The sequence below is a fragment of the Saccostrea cucullata genome, unplaced genomic scaffold (assembly GCF_032062105.1).
Source record: "Saccostrea cucullata isolate Sc308-1 unplaced genomic scaffold, CSIRO_AGI_Scuc_v1 ctg15, whole genome shotgun sequence".
Taxonomy (NCBI): domain Eukaryota; kingdom Metazoa; phylum Mollusca; class Bivalvia; order Ostreida; family Ostreidae; genus Saccostrea; species Saccostrea cuccullata.
In genome coordinates, this window is record NW_026938676.1 from 400,187 (window position 1) to 418,482 (window position 18,296).

General features: G+C 33.3%; 1 protein-coding gene across 3 annotated transcripts in view; it reads left to right on the forward strand.

Moving 5' to 3' along the window:
* LOC134250885 (uncharacterized) overlaps nt 1–17,316 on the forward strand; it is a 30,976-nt gene extending 13,660 nt beyond the window's left edge. The window contains exons 19-32 of one of the 3 annotated variants that reach the window (XM_062733244.1): nt 1,089–1,258; nt 5,076–5,240; nt 5,774–5,887; nt 7,432–7,548; nt 8,374–8,577; nt 9,354–9,687; nt 10,998–11,173; nt 11,668–11,802; nt 13,541–13,657; nt 13,748–15,295; nt 15,392–15,516; nt 15,768–15,816; nt 16,377–16,600; nt 16,835–17,316. In XM_062733244.1, the coding sequence (XP_062589228.1) occupies nt 1,089–1,258; nt 5,076–5,240; nt 5,774–5,887; nt 7,432–7,548; nt 8,374–8,577; nt 9,354–9,687; nt 10,998–11,173; nt 11,668–11,802; nt 13,541–13,657; nt 13,748–15,295; nt 15,392–15,516; nt 15,768–15,816; nt 16,377–16,600; nt 16,835–16,981 (3,625 nt within the window). In that variant the 3' untranslated portion in view covers nt 16,982–17,316. Of the gene's footprint in view, nt 1–1,088; nt 1,259–5,075; nt 5,241–5,773; nt 5,888–7,431; nt 7,549–8,373; nt 8,578–8,651; nt 8,720–9,353; nt 9,688–10,997; nt 11,174–11,667; nt 11,803–13,540; nt 13,658–13,747; nt 15,296–15,391; nt 15,517–15,767; nt 15,944–16,376; nt 16,601–16,834 lie in introns of those variants that run through there. The other 2 variants (XM_062733242.1, XM_062733243.1) reach the window with 2 other exon arrangements.
* Nucleotides 17,317–18,296: the final 980 nt, after the last annotated feature.

An 18,296-nucleotide genomic window follows, 5' to 3' on the forward strand; every position in this document is an offset into this window, starting at 1 on the left:
AAAACGACATTTTGTCCACGATTAAATCAAAAACGGTAAAAGATATCAATGTGAAACTTTCAGAGTTTATAGATGATGATCAATACTTTCCAGGACGCAACTTTTCGTTCGTCTTCAGTACTTCCTGTCGCTACCGGAAGCCAATTCAAAAAGTCCAAATTTTCAACTTTCTTTGTTTTTCAATATTTTTCATTTATTTTTGGACTATTAATAGAGACACTTCTATTGATGCTTACTATATAAGTTGTTTTAATATTGGTTTGAACTTTAGATATTAATATTTGAAAATCTGAAGCGGGCCCAAGATGGCGGCTGTCTCTGTCAACTCCGACATTTCGCGAGTAGGGGCTTATGGAGGAAGCTGAGCGTTTGATTAAACCATTCTGACATAAATGTACATGAAATGCAAAAAACTACCTGGACTCTCACGTAGTAGTACGTTGCAATTCAGTGTCAATCTTAAAAAACTTAATTTACGTTTCACTGCTTTAGTGTTACTGGACTAGATACGATATGTAATGTGTACAATGTGTTATATATACTTTCCTAACGCCGAAATAAAATAAAGGTGATAAGAATGTTTTATTTAATTAATTTCATTGAAGCTATTGCACCTCTTTAATAGATCAGTACAAAGAAAAGGTGCGAATATTTACGCGTGGCGTTTGACACAAAATTATGAATATGGCCCGCCAAGACAGGTGTACTGTTGCAAAAGTATACACAAGTATATTTAAAGCAGTATTTCCAATAGCTAAATGGTTCACGCGTTGGGGAGAAAAGAGAGAAAAAAAGGCGCATTCACGTTGCCGACCTAGATTCACTCCTCCTTGTGATCAAAATTTTGAATCACTTTTTAGTTCGATTTTACAAGTTTTTTTCCTGAATCAGACGGAAGACCTCTCGTTGCTCGCAACGAGATCGTATCTAGTTTATTTTTTTCTAATTTGAACTTTTGTCTTCTCAAAATTGCAAAAACTTCAAATATTTTTTGACACTTGCCTAATTATCACTGCTCTATGGCCCTCAGTGTGCATGAGATTAAGCACAATATCGTATTAAAATATTTTTCTGTTTTTAATTTTTAGGTTTCGTGATGGCAGCATTAAGGACCGGCAACCCAATGGGGTTCATAATGAGCTATGTACCAGTATAAAGTTCTATAATATTCGTTCAATGGATGATTGGCATGACACAGCTTGTGCTTACAATAAAATCCAAAGCTACATGTGCGAAATTGATGTTGAATATAATAGAAGTAAGTTCAAATGTATGCTCCATAATTATCATTTTTTGTATTCCTATGAAACAATTTTTAGAGTGGAATTCTACATGCGGTGACGAAAGAGTTCGAAAACGTAGTTTGAACTCGATATTCAGAAATACTGAATACATCATATCAATTATAAGGTATGTCACTCGTCAGCTTTTTAGAAAAGTTCACCTCTTCCTTCAAAACTATTTATTCTAATTAAAATTTTTTTAAATAAATTTTTAAATTCAACAATGTAAATCCACAAAGAAGCAAAATTATGGGGGACTATTTCTTAAAGATGGAAGAATATTTAACAGAAAATTCTGCACATTTATTAAATTTAATTTCTTGGAACTTTAGCCTCACATACTTTTACTTGGAGATTATATTCCGTTATGATTTCTGACCCCTACTTTTTTTAGCTCACCTGAGCCAAAGGCTCAAGTGAGCTTTTCTGATAATATAGATGTCTGTAAACTTTTCACATTTTATTTTTAGAACCAAAATTTTAACAAAACTTGGTACAAAGCATTCTTGGGTAAACAAAATTGTTAAAATGAAGGGCCAAGTCCCCTTACAAGGGGAGATAATCAAGAAAAGACAAAAATAGGGTGGGGTCACTAAAAAATCTTCTTCTCAAGAACCACTGGGCCAAGAAAGCTGAAACTTATGTGAAAGCATCCTTGGGTAGTGTAAATATTAAATTGTTAAAATCATGACCCCCGGGGGTAGGGCGGGGCCACAATAGGGAATCCAAGTTTTACATAGAAATACATAGAACACATCTTTAAAAATCTTCTTCTCAAGAATCACTGGGCCAGGAAAGCTGAAACTTATGTGGAAGCATCCTTCAGTAGTGTAATATTGAATTATTAAAATCATGAAGGGCGGGGCCACAATAGGGAATCCAAGTTTTTAGAAATACATAGAACAAATCTTTAAAAATCTTCTTCTCAAGAACCACTGGGCCAGGAAAGCTGAAACTTTTGTGGAAGCATCCTTGGGTAGTGTAGATATTAAATTGTTAAAATCATGACACACAGGGCGGGGCCACACAATAAGTTTTACATAGAAATACATAGAACAAATCTTTAAAAATCTTCTTCTGAAATGATGGGCCAGGAAATATTATTGGAAGCATCCTTGGGTAGTGTAGATATTAAATTGTTAAAATCATGACCCCGGGGATAGGGCGGGGCCACTAAAGTTACATCTACATAAAATACATAGAACAAAGCTTTAAAAATCTTAACCAAAACAGTTAAAATGATAATTATGTGGAAGCATTCTTGGATAGTGTAGATATTAAATTGTTAAAATCATGACCCCCAGGGGAAGGGCGGGGCCACAATAGGGAATCCAAGTCTTACAAAGAAATATATAGAACAAATCTTTAACAAGAGGCCCAGGGGCCACAGCGCTCACCTGAGCACATCGGGCTTGAATTTATCCCCCCCCCCTCCAGGCGTTCATCATTTGAACAAATTAGAATCTACACTACCTGAGGATGATTCCATATAAATATCACTAATCATAGCTTTGAAGTACTTGAAAAGAAGATTTTAAAAAGTTTGCCTATATATCCCTATAAAAAGGTTTGATCCTAGCTTATTGAAAAAACTTGAATCTACACTACATGTATCCACATGTCATCTTTCCTGGCCCAGTGGTTCTCGAGAAGAAGATTTTTAAAGAGTTTTCTAATATACTATGTAAAACATGATGCCATTTTGGCCCCACCCTTGCCCCGGGGGTCATGATTTGTACAAACTTGAATCTACACTACCTAATTTTGAGTTTCATCTTTCCTGGCACAGTGCTCGAGAAGAAGATTTTTAAAGATTTTTCTAATATATTCCTATGTAAAACAAGTATCGGCCATTTTGGCCCCATCTTTGCCCCGGGGGTTTTGATTTGAAAAAATTAAAAATGAGGATGATTCCACATGAGTTTCATCTTTCCTGGCCCAGTGGTTCTCACAGGAGAAGATTTTTAAAGAATTTTCCTATATATTCCTATGTAAAACTATTTTGGCCCCACCCTTGCCCCAGGGGTCATGATATGAACAAACTTGCATCTACACTACCTGAGGATGCTTCCACATGAGTTTCATCTTTCCTGGCCTAGTGGTTCTGGAGAAGAAGATTTTTAAAGATTTTTCCTATATATTCCTATGTAAAACTTGTATATTTTGGCCCCACCCTTGCCCCAGGGTCATGATTTGAACAAACTTGAATCTACACTACCTGAGGATGCTTCCACATGAGTTTTATCTTTCCTGGCCCATTGGTTCTGGAGAAGAAAATTTTTAAAGATTTTTTCCTATATATTCCTATGTAAAACTTGGGTCGGCCATTTTGGCCCCACCCTTGCCCCGGGGGTCATGATTTGAACAAACTTGAATCTACACTAAGGATGATTCCACATAAGTTTCATCTTTCCTGGCCCAGTGGTTCTGGAGAAGAAGATTTTTAAAGATTTTTCCTATATATTCCTATGTAATATTTACGGCCATTTTGGCCCCACCCTTGCCCCGGGGGTCATGAATGAACAAACTTGCATCTACACTAAATGCTTCCATATGAGTTTCATTTTTCCTGGCCCAGCGGTTCTGGAGAAGAAGATTTTTTAAAAATGCCATTAATTTTTAACAAATTCATGATTATCTCCCCTTGGAAAAGGGCGCAGCCCTTCATTTGAACAAACTTGAATCCCCTTCACCCAAGGATACTCTGTGCCAAGTTTGGTTGAAATTGGCCCAGTGGTTCTGGAGAAGAAGATGAAAATGTGAAAAGTTTACAACGACGACAACAACAACAACGACAACGACAACGACGACAGACAAATTTTGATCAGAAAAGCTCACTTGAGCCTTCGGCTCAGGTGAGCTAAAAATAATCTTCTCAAGAACCACTGGGCCAGGAAAGCTGAAACTTATATGGAAGCATTCTGGGGTAGGGTAGATTCTAAAGTTTTAAAATCATGAAAGGGAAGGGGGTAGTGGGGCACGATAGGTATAGCAAGGGGGGGGGGAATCTGGTAAAGAACTGCATCACCCAAGTTACTCAGGTGAGCGATGTGGCCCATGGGCCTCTTGTATTTCATAATTTTACTTCTCAAAAAATTCTAGATTTAACATTTCACGAGTGTCATACCTTAACAATCGTTATTTCTATTCATATATTGACTTGATATTTCACAATAAGCTAGAGATAATAAAAAGACACCACAAAGTCTGTCAAATCTGTTTCATATTTAACGTCGTTTTACTATGAACGTCTAAGGCTAATTACCAACTAAATTTTATAACAAACGGGATGAATGCAACATTTCAATAGTCGTCCTTCTTTATATAACTTGTTATACTCTGCTGTCTTCTGCATGGTGTTATATCCACCGACTTGTCCGTTAATTAAAAGGGTTTACTGAGTACAAAAAAAATTGTTAATTGAGGCAAGGTACAGATAACAGAGACAAATAGATGATGTTACAGGGGTTTCAACATTCTCGTCAATAATCAGCTTTTCGTAAATTCTTTTGTCGTTATAATGACCGTTATAGCAGTTAAAACCTGTCACCGGATCTTGGATGCTATATATATATATATATATATATATATATATATATATATATATATATATATATATATATATATATATATATATATATAATGTTTCCATTTTGCTTAGTGTAAAAAATTAAACGTAAACTTGTTTGTTTATCTTGGATATATATATATATATATATATATATATATATATATATTATATATATATATATATATATATATATATATGCATTAAATATTGTTATTTTAAAGAAACTATCAGTCGAGAGAACTGGTGGGGAAATGGAACTCTTGTTTCAATGTCAGCAGAGCTGGATAACATTTTGTTCCAGTGTGAGAACACAGAACTGATCAGCAGATTGTTTGTGTGTGACGGAATGGAGGACTGTTTTGATGGATCGGATGAGTCCAACTGCTGTAGGTATCACGAATGGTTTAAGGGTCTTAATCTTTTTCCTTTAATTTGGTTCTGTATTTTGTTTTAATATTCCAAAACGTCATAAGAAGAAAACGCTTGTCCGACATGGCCTTCATCTCGACATTTACTTATATAGGCGACGTTTAATCAATTAACAGTAGATTATTCCATTCGGTATACGTGAAATAAAAACACTGCCACACCTACTACATATTGGGATGTTTTATTGAATATAGCTGACAAAGGCCAATTAAGTAACCACTAATTTTTATGACAAAAGGTTCCATCTTGTCATCGTCAACGCATGTATTCTGCTATCACCTGCATATGGTGTTTATACTCCAATTTCTTTGATTCTCAAGAGAATACTCTCAGTACGATCAAATTTAGTCTAAGAGATTAGTTGTTATTACAGAAATTTCATCAACTTCGTTTTCAGTTAACATTTCGTAAAAAATATTATGGTGGTTCTATTGACCTTTAAGCAAGAATAATCTTTCGTTTAAATCAGCATTATGGCTCTTCACCACAGCTTCCATGTGTACAGGTCAGCAGTTTCAATGTACTGATGGAGGCTGTATTTCCATTAGTCTGTACTGTGACTTTGTTTACCATTGTGACGATCACTCTGATGAAACAGACTGTAGTACGTATGCACTGATCTCATGTCTTAGTAATTCATTTGAATGTCTAAAACAAATCCTTTGCTACATTGTTTGACATTGCTTGAATTTTTTATCAAAGAAAAAGGTGCAGTTTTGTGCTTTATTGTACCCTAAAAATTTAATTTGAACAGGAGTTGAGTGGATGCATATGATAAATCATTAAAGAATATGGCATAAATTAGGACCATTTTGGAAATATGACGTCATTAAGTTGGCACATTTCTAAGTTTAATGCAGAAAAGCCTCAGAACAACTAATTTCTGTGCTTATTTTCCTTTAGAAAATAGGGTCTGCCACCGTTTTTGGATATATTATGTAAACTGTTTCGAAAAAGGACATATCTCAAAATCTTTGTGGGCGACGGTGGCACTGTATGTTTTCTGCAAGAAAATATCACTGAAAATTTATGTCTTCTGCAACTATAAAGAAAATACGGGAAAACACACAAGTTAATGACGCCACAATAAGCACTTAGGAGATGATATGAGCAAAACGGTTTGAGTATTTTTATTGCATAGAATTCCTATGAATCAGAAAGAATAAAGTTAGATTTTTCATATCACTTTCATATTTTAGAAAAAGACCGGGCTTAATTTCTATTGAAATTAGAGATGTCAAAATTTTTAATAATTGATATTCGAATATTCGATAGGAGTATTCGAATATATTCGAATATTCGATAAAATAAATATCTTGCATTATAAAATATATATGTCAATCAGTATAGGTTTTATGCCATTATCTTGGAATAAAAACTTATGTAGAGTTTGATAAATGCTACACAATTATATATTTTTAATTATCTATTATATGAAGAGTACATGTACAGTACTGTACACATCCAAAATGTAATGATTTTTTTTTGAAAATTCTAAAGATTCTTTTGGTATGTTTCAAATTAGTTGACCGTCTTAATAAAGTCAACACTGATAACTCCTATAAATTTTTACCAAGCAGAACAATTAACTAATGGAGAAAAATTAACACTTTTTGCTGATTACTTTCCTGATAATTTATTTTAATGATATTTACATAAACAAGGGATTCATGTGTTTACTGGAAAACTGTGTCCTTACAACAATACAAGCTGATTGTAAGTACTTGGCACAATTAGACCACTAATTAAGTGAACAAATGAATGAATTACTTAAACAGATACACTATTTACACCTTTAAGGTAATCCAAGAGGAGTGTCATTTAATTTTTTACAAACTAGATTCAATTTATAATGAAACTTGCCAGGTTTTTCTTTCTTTTTAATGCTTAAAAACGAATATTCGAGTCATGAATTTACATTCGAATATCAACTCATCGAATGAATATTCGAATATTCGAATATTCGTTGACATCCCTAATTGAAACTGTACCTTGTTCTTTGTAATATTTATTTCCACAATAAACTTTTTTGACAAACAAGAACAAGATCAGAAAAGTAACGAAATTTTATGTTTGCATAGACTTTCTAAGTTGTTTCAGTAGGGTACCTATTTATGGCTTATTACGATTCAAATGTATTTCTCACAGTAAGAAGACCATGCAATGACGATGAATGGAAATGCAAGAATGATCAATGTATTACTGCAACTGACCGCTGTGACATGAAGACGGACTGTTTTGATGGAAGTGATGAGGTATTTTGTGGTATGTAGAATAGGTTTATATTTAATTTCAAGAGATCATAAGTAACCGAGCAGTTAGGCAGATGTTATGTTTTCAGCTTTTATTAAAGATATAAAGGCATTGAGCTAAAATAAACAAAGTATATAATAAGTCAAAGTTACAGAAATTGTGAAAATAACACATGAAATAATTTACCTACAGCAAACGTTTAAGAAAAAATGAATTCTATGAAAAAAATGTGTACTGTAAACAATTAAAATTGAAATCTTTCAGACTCAGTATGATTTCACTTACAACTTTGAATGCAAAAATACAATGAAGTAAAACGTTTGCAATCAAAATTAGTACGTACATCAAATCTTTATATGGTAAGGATACACATAATCGAATATTTAAGTTACATACCATAAGATGCGTATGATAGACACTGGATTATAAATATACTTCTTTCTTTAAAACGTATTACTGCTCTGACATACATAGGTAAAGCGTGGTAAATTTATACTTATAATGAAAATGTATTATTTGATGAAAAAATAGGAAATTACCAATCAAATTAAAGATCAAATGAAATCATAGAATAAAATTTTACTCAGGCAACTCAACCCAGATGCGTAATCAAACTTTTGTTTAATCAAATTTTAAGATTTTATTTCTCAAAACGATATGGAAAAATAAATAAAAACGAATAAATACATATAGAAATAGATTTCATAGTATCACACATACGTCCTTTGTAAAAAAAATGTTCACTTTACAGACAAATGCATTGGTTTTGAATGTTACGATTCCTCATTCCTTTATATTTTTAACACATGTAAATTATGATTATATATCTACTTTCAGAAGGTTGTAAACATGGCTTTGAATGTTACGATCAGACCTGCATCCACCCCTCTAAGGTGTGTGATGGTTTTATCGACTGTAGTGGATTCTTCGCTGAAGATGAATCTCAGAATTGTGAGGACAATGTCCAGGAGACGTGCAGAGATTGGTGGGGACTGGGACGGAGAGAAAATGGAGAATATCTTGTTAGTCTTGGCTTAGAAGGTAGTTAACGAGTTGTTTGGGATTTGACAGAGAGAGAATGGGGAATATCTCGTTAGTTTTGGTTTGGAAGGTAGTTACAGAGATTGGTGGGGATTTGGACAGAGAGAGAATGGGGAATATCTCGTAAGTCTTGGCTTAGAAGGTAGTTATAGAGATTGGTGGGGATTTGGACAGAGAGAGAAGGTAGTTACAGAGATTATGGGATTTGGACAGAGAGAGTAAGTTTTGGCTTAGAAGGTAGTTACAGAGATTGGTTGGGATTTGGACAGAGAGAGAATGGGGAATATCTCGTTAGTATTGGCTTAGAAGGTAGTTACAGAGATTGATGGGGATTTGGACAGAGAGAGAATGAGGAATATCTCGTAAGTCTTGGCTTAGAATGTAGTTACAGAGATTGGTGGGGGTTTGGACGGGAGAGAATGGGGAATATCTCGTTAATATTGGCTTAGAAGGTAATTACAGAGATTGGTGGGGATTTGGACGGAAGGAGAATGAGGAATATTTCATTAGTCTTGGATTACAAGGTAGTTACAGAGTTTGGTGGGGACTGGGACTAGTCTTGGCTTTAGGGGTAATTTGATAATTATAGTGTCATTCATAACATATAAAATCTGAATGGATACCTTGCTTACTGTTTTATAATTCTACTTGCAAATAATAGTTCAGAAATCATTTTAGTGTACTTAAAGTGGACCCTTTAGAAAAAAAATATTTCAAGCCTTTTAAATGGTATTATTAATGGGAGATCTGTTTTATCTGTATCCTGTTGTTTTTAGATATTTCTCCAGTGATCGTAGAGTGTCGATTTCGTGAACTAAATAAAAGTGTCCTTGTGGAAACATTAATACACCATTCCGAGGAGGAGACAATATACTCAAGCTTAATAATCGTAGATAAACAACTCAGATACACTGCACATGATAAACAAATATGGAAACTAAAAAAGACAAATAAATGCAGCCAGACGGTAAGGATCTCGTGTCATTATGTATACTCAAAAGACATCAGATGGCAAGGGAAAAATGGACAGTTATTCTATTCAAGTCTGGGGCCTTCATCAAAATCTTGCTCGTGCCCTTTTGTCAATAAATGTGAAGAAGGAAAGACAAGGTAGGTAAAGGTTACACCGCTCTGTGGACCTAGAGATTGATGTATATACATGTATACATTTGGAAGTATATGTATATTCTTTTCGCAGATCACAGCATGATAAAACGTTTTTCCAGCCTTAGTGTCTATTAAAGATTCTTAAAAGTAAATTAAAAGCTCATTAACTGTTTATGGAGGTGTTTCAGTAGGAGTGAAAAGTTCTCAAATGAGACTTAAAAAACATTTAATCAATCACTCCTTTGATTTTAAACAGAAAATTCTAATGCTTCAAAGAAATATATACGAGGGGTGTTAGAAAAGTTCGCGGACAAGTTTTATTGTGAGCGCGCTAAAAACAAACTTTGCAGATAAAATCTTTACCTTTTTTCCCATTAATATACAAGAATTTGTTGCTATCCGATGATTATTGAAAAATATACAGCTTTTTTATTTTGATAAATCTTGCTTCACGGAGCATGCTAATTCTGGCACGTTTACATCACAAAGAATCTTTATTAAAATTAAAAATTGCACAATTGTACCGCAAAATGATATTTTACCTGCCGCTATAGTATTCATGAAACGTCACTGGGAAAAATTTTGAACTAAATTGGAGGGTATATGACTGTTTTATAGCCGTTTTTAAATCAACGCTTAAAAACACAGCCAAAAATCGGAACGTCATTTTTTATGTAAAAATTATGTATGCAGACTGGAAAATGTCTAAAAAGAGATTAAAATGTTCAAGATGCTGCCGGGAATTTCCTACACCTACAAAGGACAAGTTTTCAAATGGTTGTAGCTACATAAGAATGGAAGGATTAACGTTTTGAATGATTGCCTCCATCGATACTTCAATACCCCCGTATCGCATGGACGTTGCGTTGCGCCTATATGGTTTTGCATAGTTTCCATACCTGATCGATTAACTGCATAGACTTTTTTAAAGATCTCAATAATATCTGAATCAGTACAAAAGACATTATATAAAAGAAAAGTAATATGTCTTGATATAGATATTCAATTTTAAAGTAGAAAATAGATAAGAAAAATCTGAAGAATTGAAAGATTTATAGAACTTTACCGGTTGAAATCGGGTTGTCACGTCGCCTTACGTCAAGTGATTGCTCCGTGAATTCCATGACCTCATAGTAAAAATCGTTGTAAATTTTCAAGATTTTATTATATGGACCTGATTTTTTACATACCAATAAACAAAATGTAGGAATTTATTCAGACATAGGTCATACTTCACAGTACAAAATAGGAGACCCTCGTATATATAAAAAACTATCAGATGTTCTAAATTGCTTAAAATTTTTTTTTTTCAGATGTAACTGTAACCCAACATTAGATGAATTATACAGTGCTGAAGTTACGGACGTAAGAGAAGATGCCGGAGTTATAACTGACCATTCATTGCTACCTGTCCAAAAACTATTTATAGATCGTCCAGGAGAAGATAGCTTCGTGAAATTAGAAATAGGACCCCTTATATGCGCTGAAGGTATGGTTATTTTTATTACAGATATAGAAAGATCTGAACTGTTTTTAATTGTAATAAAGGTATAAAGTTTTTAATTCATTGAAATTTTTTATGTACAGATATAGCGGAATCTCAATTTCTGTTTGAACTACGCGGATTTTTTTTACTATATGCTTATACATTTATAAAGGACAAATAAAGTTTTTAATAAATTAATTGAAAAAATTTTCTACAGTACTCCTTTATTGGTATAATTTAAACATTGTTTTTCAATCAACTGTAGAATATCAAAATGCGCATGTATAAAGCTAGGAGTTATAAACTGTCGTTTATTTTGGCTGACTGATTTATATTTCATACTTAAACTTCGATGTTGTTATTTTTTAGAGAGAGAGAGAGAGAGAGAGAGAGAGAGAGAGAGAGAGAGAGAGAGAGAGAGAGAGAGAGAGAGAGAGAGAGAAAATGTCTCTACACAGAAACATCAAATTAGCAAATTAAAATTCTTCTTTTTACAGAGACTAGGGAATTTTCAAAAGACTTTCTTTGTCGTACTGGGAAAATTGAACCACTTTCAATTCACTGTATTCTTGATTATGACGTGTATGGTGATGTCATAGGATGCCGAGATTTGTCACATTTAGATGATTGTGGTATGTCAGTATAATACCTTAAGATTGCATGCAATAAGACCACCCGAAAAGCTAGAGTGTCTTATAGGACAATTCAGAAAATATGAATTCTACACAGATTTTTATACATATTTTTCACACAATCTTAAAAAATTACAAAGAAAGAGATAAAAAGGCGCATAACTATGCAGCAAAGAAAATTTTACGATTTCTTAACATTTTACGGATTTATCTTTATCTTTATGTCATTTCCATTTAATAAATATTTATCAGTCCATGCATCAAAATTTTGTTTGTGTGAAGTATCCCAAATAGGTAAAATGATCGATGATCGATCACTGAGCAAGAAGTTAAATTGATTTTAACCGTCGGTCGAAGTTTTGGAAACCCCTTATTGTCGAACAACGGACAACCGACTTCAAAAACTGACCGCCGATGGTCCGACGATGATTGAAGATTGGTCGAGGAATTCCTTCAATTGAAGAAATCGGTCACCGACACAGAAAAAATCATAACTTGGAACCATGGAAACAAAATTGGTCGGTCGACGAAAACAAGAGATCAAAATCGGGCAAGGCAGCGGTTATTTGTTTCAAAAGCTGTCGGCCGTTGGTAGTTTTTGGAAACGTGACTAGTATGACATCAGAAGTTGTATATATACATAAACATCCATAATGTACTAATGTAAGGGGATTTATTAGTAGATTCTATGCCACCAGCGTCGGCGTTTGCATTAGCGTCTGCGTCCCGGTTAGAGTTTTAGGAGCAAGTTCTTCCCAAGTAACTTTAACTTACATGGAAGATGGATCCAAAGATAGACACTACCAGACTTACTATGAATGCAGTGTCTGACCTACTTTTTCTGGATCAGTGACCAGGTTAAAGGTTTTAGAGAAGAGCCATTCCCCAGTAACTACAAAGACCACCTGAACCAAACTTGCATTGATGAAGCACCTGGGGAAGTATACTACCACAATTGCTTGGATGCTGGATTTGACCCACATCTTTCAAATGAGTGACAGGTTAATGTTGTTGAAGCGGTTGTTCCAAGTAACTATAAATCCTAAACCAAACTTGCATGCATATGGATATTGAACTTGGAATACACACTAGCTACAAATTTTTTTTTATATTATTTTTGCTGTACTTTAGATAAATTCGTCGATGTGAGATTTGCAATCTTTGATAATCTATACAATGAATTTAAGGAGAGGAATAAAGGATATGTATCGGCGTTTTTTCAAATTTAAATGAAGTTTTCCTTCATTTCTTTTTTATCAAATAAAGAAACACAAAGTCCATTTAGACACTGTGATGTTCTCATTTAGGCAAAGACACGCATGATATATGATCCCATATTTTTATTTGAACCTTTTCGTGTTTATCCATTTGACGAAAAATTAAAAAAAATACAATTTTGATTATGTTATGTTTTAGACAACCTGCCCACGATTTTACCGGACAACCATTGTAATGATTTTGGATAGCACTGGTGTTCTTGTCATTATAGACTGACCAGAGTATAATAATTACTTTCTTGTTAATTTATTGTGGCTTCGACAACTACATGTGTGTATATTTTAGTTTAAGTACTTCATAGTCACCGAACAAGGCAAATGATGCTTTAAAAGAAAGACAACAAGAGGTTAAAGGGTAAAAAGAAAATGAGAACCTGTTGAATGCCTTATTGTAGCATTTCAGACAGTGATTGGAATGTGATTGATTAAATTTCAATCTAAAAAACCATTTTATCTTTCAGAAACCATGTTATGCCCACCAGGGTATATGAAATGCCCGGGAAGTTTTTGTATTCCTCCACGTTTGATTTGTGATGGCGAGAAGCATTGCAAAGATGGTGTGGATGAGATGCAGTGTGGTAAATCTAACATTGTCTTTTGTTTTCTTTAAATCCTAAAATACAAAATCGTCATTTAAGTCTTTAGATTAGAATATTTCTTCTTTTCAGAAACATGTCCTGGTTTATATCGATGCAAAAACAGCACAGTCTGTTTGAATCCGGGAAGGCTGTGCGACAACATTCACCACTGTCCTCTTCACGATGATGAAGTTCTTTGTCAGATCACGTGTCCGGATGAGTGTAAATGTGACGGTCTGTCGGGCGTTTGTAGAGATTTGCAGCACACAAGTCCTGCAAAGCTTCCAGCAGAATTACGATTTTTGAACATAAGTGAAAATGATTTTAGGCATGGTTTGCCATCTTTGCTACATTTGGTTCATTTAGTAAGGTTGTTTATAACAAATAGCGGATTGAAAGCTATTGAACCATATTCATTTGCTAATCAGAAAAATCTTCAGGTACTTGATCTCGGAAATAACAAAATCACTCATTTATATAGTTATGCATTTACTGGACTGGTATCATTAAAAGTTTTGAACTTGGAGGGAAATCATCTTTTAACTGAAATATCAGATTCTGCTTTTGTTGGATTACAAAAACTACCAAAGTTTTATTTAACAAATTGTCGCATGTGGAATATAGGAGAGGGTACTTTTGCTGGTTTACGGAGCGTTCACCTACTAAATATTTCTGGCAATGATATTGAATATGTTTCGGATTTTGCTTTTCAAAACTTGTCTGAAGTGAAAGTTTTAGATATGAGAAAAAACAAAATAAAGCAATTTTCAGCCAAAATATTTTATGGTCTATCTAAACTGGAAAAATTATTCACGGATTCATACGCATTTTGTTGTTTAAAACCAGGAACTGTGAATGTTTGCTTACCAAAGGCAGATGAATTCTCATCTTGCGATGACCTGATGAGAAACGAATTCCTCTCGACCTGTATGTGGATTATGGGATTTTGTTCTTTGTTAGGAAACCTTGGAGTATTTGTATTTAAAGTATTTTTCGATAAACAAACTTTAAAGAAAGGCCATGGTATTTTCATAACTAATCTAAGTGTGTCAGACTTTCTAATGGGAGTATATTTGATAATTATAGCTTCTGCTGATAAATATTATCGTGGGAGTTACATTTGGAATGACATTCAGTGGAGAAACAGCGCAACATGCAAACTAGCTGGCATGCTTGCTACCATCTCAAGCGAAACATCTGTTCTTTTACTATGCCTGATGACAATAGATCGTTTAATAGCCGTCAAATTTCCATTAGGCCAGTTTAGATTTACCAGAAGGAAAGCTCTCTCATGCATTGGCGTCTTGTGGAGTACTACCGTCGCTATGGCAGCCATTCCGCTGATTCCAGGAGGATACTTTGAAGGAGAGTTCTACTCTCGCTCTGTGGTCTGCCTGGCTTTACCTCTAACCAGAGACAGACCTGCTGGATGGGAGTACTCCACTGCAATCTTCATCATACTCAATTTTCTACTATTCGTGGTCATTGTGTTGGGACAGTGTATGATATACAGAGAAATATCAAGATCAACTGGCAGTATAAAATCAACTAGGAAAACCCAAGACATGGTCATTGCCCGTGGACTCTTCCTTGTCATTTTCACCGATTTCATATGTTGGTTTCCCATTGGAATTATGGGTAATGTGCTGGTCCCGTATCTCGTTACATGTCTATAAATGAATATTTTATATTTTAGTTAATAATTATGATTCTAAGCAGTTTATTGACTTTCAGGTTTATTGGCTCTAAGAGGCCACGTGGTATCAGGAGAGGTCTATGCATGGGTCGCTGTCTTTATACTCCCAATTAATTCCGCTTTGAATCCATTCTTGTATTCATTTGCTAATTTGAGAAAAAGGGTGAGTACACCTGAATAAGGACGCTTTTTATTTAGAAGAAAACAATCCATTGCAGCGTTTTTAAAAATGTAATTTTTTTTTTATTTTTGTATATCTAATATTATTCAATAAGATAAAATATTCAGAATATTAAATATACTACATGTAATACTAATAATACTACATATTAATTATAAAATATTACTAACATATAGTAATAGAAGGTGAATTTTTTTAAAAATTGTTTTGGACATCATTACATATATTTGTAGGTTGAGACGAATATGTCATCAAAAAAGAAAACATCAATGCAGGACCACTGCAAGTCTATTTTTAGCACGTTTTAGAATTTTTCTAAGACATTAATTTAAAGAATTTAAAAGGACGATGAATCATAGATTTTTTTTTAAATCATCAAAAATATTTTTTTTAAATATCTTTCTTTAAGTCATATATGGCGTATTTTTTATATTAAGTTCAGACTAAGTAAAATTCATATGATCTTTCTATTTGTTATGTAACTTTTTATAAAGATAGGACTTAAGGAAAATTACACAATTTAAATCAATCGATATCAATATCAATATATATATATCAGAGATTTAAAACAAAACCGATTTATTTCCGACTCTTATCTAGATATAGGGCACAGTTAAAAGACAATTTTACTTTTAAAACGTGGGGATATTTTAATTTAAAATTAGTGAAAAATTTAAATTGAACGTAAATAACAAAGATTATATAAAAGTACACTTAATCTCGTATTTTTATTTTTAGATCAGATACGCCATATATAGCTTTGAGCAAAGAAAGAAATCTCAAATCAAGTATTATACAGAAAAATAAATATTTAGCCGTATTTATTTTGTTTTTAGCTACAGCGGAAGCAGTTAGCGTGCTGTGTGACAACAGGTTGTTTGTGATTGGTCAACACTCCACTGTGTATGTCTCTTTATCCAATCAGCTACAGAAGGGAATAATTACTGTACCGGAAATGAAGCTTGTTGTTTACCGATTGGCTGAAGCTCTAAAGATTCTACATGAATACGATCTCGTTCATGGAAACTTAAACACAGATCTTGTTTTGCTTGATGTTGTCAACAAGGTATACATTTAAGTTTGACTATGATTTTTTGCCAGCTTAATAATTAAAAAAGTTGTATATATTCACTTACTGTCATTTGACCACTAATACTTTGCTCATAAGTACGAGTTCGAATTATCTCTGTATATATCTATTACGCTAAAAGGAATTTCTAACTTGGCAAATTATGTTCTAAGGAACTGAAATATGTTTAAATAATATATGCTCAGATGTTCAAAACAAATTTTGTTGTAGAAAATAGAAGACGTGTATATCAGAACTGTGCCTAAAGAAGCTGAAAAAGATGACGAAATCCCAAAAGATATAAAACAACTGGGGGAAATCACTCTAAAAATGCTCAAGAACTACCATAAGAAAATATCACAAAGCACTGAATGTTAGAGTTATGTACTTCGAATTCTAGCGATTAAAGAAAATATCAATTTGTGCATCACGCATTCTTAAATTCAGTTGAGAAATGCTGCATATTTTATTTTTGGATAGATATATACTTCTTCCAGGACATAGAACATTTTTCACCAGAAAAATGCAATGCCATTTTTGTGGAAATGACCCAATCGCAAAAAATGTCATCGTGCTCCTTGTTTAATATGCCAGTCATTTCTTGACAATATGAGAAACTGTTGTAAATTGTACAAATGTTGGTTCAAAAGTTATGTCAGAGTTGCCATACAATTTTGAATAATCGAAACTGTGCAATAAACTTTTATTTTATATTTTTTCTTTTTATTTTATCTTTTGCTTTATATATTTCACAAGCTTTATATATTATATCGTAAACAAAGTGGAAGACCGGTGCAGTATTGTTGTGTTTATTTAAAGATAAAAATCAAAAAAGTTAATAAAATATTTGCTGCGAGCGCTTTCGCCATGTTCAAGACAGGTTATATACAAGTCCGAAATATTTTACGTTTTTCTGGCTTTTCTACGATTTTGATATTTTATGTGCCAGGAAAACGTCAGAACCATTACGAAATTTAAAACTGGAAATGTGCCGTCTCGAACGAAAGTTTATTTTCGATACTTGCCAACCGAAATAATATAAATGCCAAAATCAGAAATCAAGGCACAATGCAATATCGATTAAAAACATCACTCTACATTTAAAAAAGTGTTCAAGATTTTAAAATTCACGAAATGAAAACAGATCTTATCAGTCTGATAAAATGTTTTCATCGGATTGTATAAATATAAATGAACCATAAAAAGTTACTAAAAGTGGTGTTCTGTTGATAAACTGTAAGTTTGAGATTCAACGGAGTCGACTGGGGTTTTATTTTGCGAAAACTACAATAGAGAAACTCTTTAATTCTATAATGTATATTACTTACATTGACTTCAGTGTACATGCCAAGTTTGAAGAAAATCTACCGACCAGGTATTTTAGACGGACCGTCTGAAAATGCAGGTACATTTACTATAGGAATATACATATGCCAATTTTTCGCATTTCAAAGCAAATTATTCAAATACTACAACAGACTCTTTGTTCAGATTATAATAGTTGATAAGTAATGTACAGTATATGTTAGAAACACAAAATTATACCACTGATTTCAATAGGGCGCATTTCATTTTCTTGTTTTTATGTAGTACTGCAAAATATTACTGATACAAAGGGTTAGTACAAAGAAATAAGAAAATGACCAAGAGTTTCTCAAATTTTTATGTTTTAAATTTCAAAAGCATATGTTTA